The sequence below is a fragment of the Echinops telfairi genome, unplaced genomic scaffold (genome assembly GCF_000313985.2).
Source record: "Echinops telfairi isolate 266 unplaced genomic scaffold, ASM31398v2 ScPeMD7_7;HRSCAF=31, whole genome shotgun sequence".
Classification (NCBI taxonomy): Eukaryota; Metazoa; Chordata; class Mammalia; order Afrosoricida; family Tenrecidae; genus Echinops; species Echinops telfairi.
The window spans coordinates 22327060-22331261 of NW_022103904.1; the positions used below are offsets into that span (position 1 = coordinate 22327060).

A 4202-nucleotide genomic window follows, 5' to 3' on the forward strand; every position below is an offset into this window, starting at 1 on the left:
GAGGGAACTCAACCTGGAGGAACACAGGCTCCCCTTGCCGTCATCTTTTTGTTCCCGTATCTGCCCTTGCTGTGATTCCTTTCTCATCTTCTCCTGCCCAAGTTCCTCCTTTTCTTCTTTCACAAGCCCGCTGCCCAGCCCCGACCCACTTCCTATGCCTCTGCGATCTCGTCTTCTCTTCCCACCCCCTTCCCTGCTTCACACTGCCTCCTTCTGCATCTCCTCCTCAGCGAGCGCTTCCATGTCTTCTGTCCTTGTCCCGGTCCTCCCCTCACTGCTCTCACCACTCTCTCTGCCTCTTGTCCCTGGTCCCTCCTGCATTCCTAGGTCAAGATCTACGTGCTCAGTTTTAGAGGTGAGGAAGGTTTGCGCGCTGGCTCCTATGCCACTACTGGGCGCGAGCGGGTTGGGGTGGACGGCTCACGGCATGGCCATTCCAGCAGGGTGACAGTACCTTGCCAATTGGAAGCGCAGAGAGGTCCGAGGGTGGTACATCTCCAAGGCAGCGATGAGGTCAAAGGCAGATGGTGCCAGCATGGTAACCAGGGAGACCACTACACTCACCTGCCAAGAGAACGCACCTGTCAGACATCAGGATCTCCACAACCTTACATACCAACCTTGATTACCTAAAGCTTGGTCGTAGCTGATATTTGGTCAGTGGGTAGTCCAAGGACCCTGCCTTGTCTAACAAGGACCATCTTCTCCAAATCTCTGCTGATGAGCCGTGTTCAAAAAGTCACAGCCTCTTATAATTTGTTTAGCCCTCACAGGAACTTGTCTTCATCTGAGGACATGTATGAGGGGGTACCACCCCCCAAAAAACCATGATATTCATCTATTTTTATGATGTGAGGGGATAATGCATTTGGAGTTCAGTCCACCAGGTCAGACTGTTCATCAAGCTTTCTATTTAGAGGTTCTGAAAAGAATGTGTAACAGTGTGCAACAAAAACGGCCTGATTTGTGGCAGATGGGGGACTGGTTTTGCCACCACGACAATGCACCTGCTCTTGCAGCCATCTCAGTGCGCCAGTTTTTGGCAAAAACCAGCATAATCCTCTTGCCCCACACACCTTACTCACCTGATCTCGCTCTGTGTAACTTCTTTTTGTTTCTGCAAAAGTAGAGGGCCATGAAAGGACAGTGATTTGATGAAGTAGAAGAGGTGAAGAAAAAAAATGAGGGAGGTTCTGTCAGCCATCCAAACAGATGAGTTTGGAAAATGTTTCCAAGAATGGAATTGTGGATTTGACGAATGTATTAAGTGTAATGGAGAGTAGAGTGAAGGTGATAAGGTTGCTTTGTAAAACATTTTAAATACATAACTTTTAAAAAAAATTTAGTTTTTTAAAATACCCCCTCGTATGATAAGACTGCTGTCCTCAAAGTGTAGTCCAAGCTACATGGAAAAACTTAGGAGGTAGAAGTGGCGTAAATGCCATCTCTTGGCTCTTTCTACCAAACTGATTCTCATCCTTTGGGATTTAAAAAATGAAGCATCTGGGCGATATGCATTCATTTGTCTGCAGTGTCCACTGATACATCTAAATGTAAAACTACTGTGGGTCCTTTAGCCATTTCCCTTGTACCCATTCCTATTGCACAACACTCAGCGATTTACCTAAATACGAATTGGAAAGCTATTCATAACCTTTCATTTGGTGCTTTTTTCTTCATGGGAATATTCACACATGGGAAAGACAAGGTTAAAACTAGATTATTTATGTGGAGGTGGTTCTGGAAGCATAATTTGTGACCAAAAGCTATGAGAAAACACATAGGTGTTCAAGAATTAGCAAATGGTCGAGCTTCAATAACATACAGTGAATACAATACAGCTGCCAATCATGACTCCTTGGTCAATAAAGTCAATTTCTGGAAATGTGTCAGGGAAGAAACAGAAAGTGGAAACCTGCTAACTATTTTAAGGCAAACTCACAGGTCAAAAAAAGATGGTGACTCAGTAGTCAACTGGACACCCCCCTGTCAGATCAGCTACAAGGAAGAGAAGAACCAGTCAGGGTGCAGTATAGCACTAATGGAACACACAACCTTCCTGCAGTTCTTCAATGTTTCCTCCCCCCACTACCATGACCCCAATTCTATCTTCCCAATCTGACTAGACCAGAGCATGTCCACTGGTACAGATAAGAGCTCGAAACACAGGGAATCCAGAAGAGATAAACCCCTCAGGACCAGTAAGGGGAGCAGCAATACTAGAGGGTAAAGGGGGTGGGGAGTGAGCGGGAACTGATCACAATGATCAATGTATGGCAATCCCACCCAGGGGGATGGACAGCAAAAAAGTGGGTGAAATGAGACAGCAGTGTAAAACATGCAAAAAAAGAATAATTTATAAATTATCAAGGGGGCATGGGGAGGAAGGAAGGGTGGGAGGAAAATGAGGAGTTGATGCCAGGGCCTCGAGTAGAAAGAAAATGTTTTGAAAAAGATAATGTATGGATTGAGATAAGAGCTGTAAGAGTCCCCAATAAAATGAAATTTTAAAAATCCCATGAAAGGCTGAAAAAGGATGTTGAGAATGTGCAAAGGTGCTTTTTTGGAATCAAATAATCTCCCTTTTGAGCTGGGAAACATTCTGTAGCCAAATCTTGGTGCTGACATTTTGACTTGAAACCCTTGTAGACCCTGTTTGTGTTTTTAAAATAATTTTATTGGGGACTCTTACAGCTCTTCTCTCAATCCACACATTCATCCATTGTGTAAAGCACATTTGTACATATGTTGCCATCATCATTCTCAAAACATTTTCTTTCGACTTGAGCCCTTGGTATCAGCTCATTAGTCCCCCACACTCACCCTCCCTCCCTCGTGAATCCTTGATAATTTATCTTTTTTTTTCATGTCTTACACCAACTGCTGTCTCCCTTCACCCACTTTTTTGTTTGTCCTCCTGGGAGGGGGTTATATGTTGATCATTGTGATCGGTTACCCTTTCTCCCCCCACCTTACCCCTCCCCTCCTGGTATTGGTACTCTCATTATTGGTGCTGAGGGGTTTATCTGTACTGGATCCCCTATATTTTGAGCTCTTATCTGTACCAGTGTACATGCTCTGGTCTATTTGGATATGTAAGGTAAAACTGGGGTCATCATAGTGGGGAGAAAGAATTAAAGAACTAGAGGATTGTTCTGTGTTTCCTTGGTGCTATACTGCACCCTGGCTGGCTCGTCCCTTCCTTGTGACCCTTCTGTAAGGGGATGGCCAATTGTCTGCAGATGGGCTTTGCATCTCTACTCTGCACGCCCCCTCATTCACAGCGATATAATTTTTTGTTCTGGGTCTTTGTTGCCTGATACCTGATCCCATCGACACTTCATGATCACACAGGCTGGTGTGCTTCTTCCATGTGGTTGCTTTTGTTGCTTCTCAACTAGGTACTCCCTTGTTTCTCTTTAAGCCCTTAAGACCCCAGATGCTATATCATTTGATAGCCTGCCACCATCAGCTTTCTTCGCCACATTTGCTTATACACCCATTTTGTCTTCAGCAATCATGGTAAGACCCTGTTATTGATGAGATGACTAAATTTCTTTTTCCCCTTAGAGGTATTTCTAGCTAATGAACTTAAAAAACATAGTGGAAACAGAAGGGCTGACCACTTGTGTCTATCTCTGGAGATGAGTATGGGGGTAGCAGGCAGTGGGTACCTCATTCTTTTCCCAGAGTGTCAGCTCCTTCTTGGACTGTTCCAGCTTCTGGGACCGGTCCACCACAAAGTAGATGAGATAGATGCTCCCAGCAAGTGAGAGAAGCACCAAGATGTTGGCAATGATCCTCAGACAGATGGTCACCGCCCTGGATGGGGAGGAAGGTAAGAGGATGGGTTGTCCTGACGTTGCCCTCCCAGCCTCTTTTAAAAATGTAACACAGTGTAGGGTCTTATAGATACCTCCAGTTTAATGCACATCTGGAATATGGAGTGAAAGGATTTAAACATGACACTGCAGAACGGCTGACTAATATGAGTCACAAAATGGGAGTGAACGTAGGAATCGACTGGGGAAAACTCATAGAGTAGAAGAGGAGCCCTGAACTGTGCCATGAATTGAAGAATGTGATGAACTCAACCCTGAACTGATTAAACCAAAACACCAGAGCATTGTTACACATCACCTCCCATTTCTCATTTCCTACGTGAGCAACAATGAATTATGAACCAATTAACCAGCATTATT

At 44.7% G+C, this 4202-nt stretch overlaps 1 protein-coding gene across 1 annotated transcript in view; it reads right to left on the reverse strand.

Moving 5' to 3' along the window:
- TMC3 (transmembrane channel like 3) overlaps positions 1-4202 on the reverse strand; it is a 54473-nt gene that overhangs the window by 20020 nt on the left and 30251 nt on the right. Inside the window, exons 10-11 of the mRNA XM_004708196.1 lie at positions 3675-3822; positions 455-564 (exon numbers count right to left, since the gene is read on the reverse strand). Of these exons, the coding sequence (XP_004708253.1) occupies positions 455-564; positions 3675-3822 (258 nt within the window). The remainder of the gene's footprint in view (positions 1-454; positions 565-3674; positions 3823-4202) is intronic.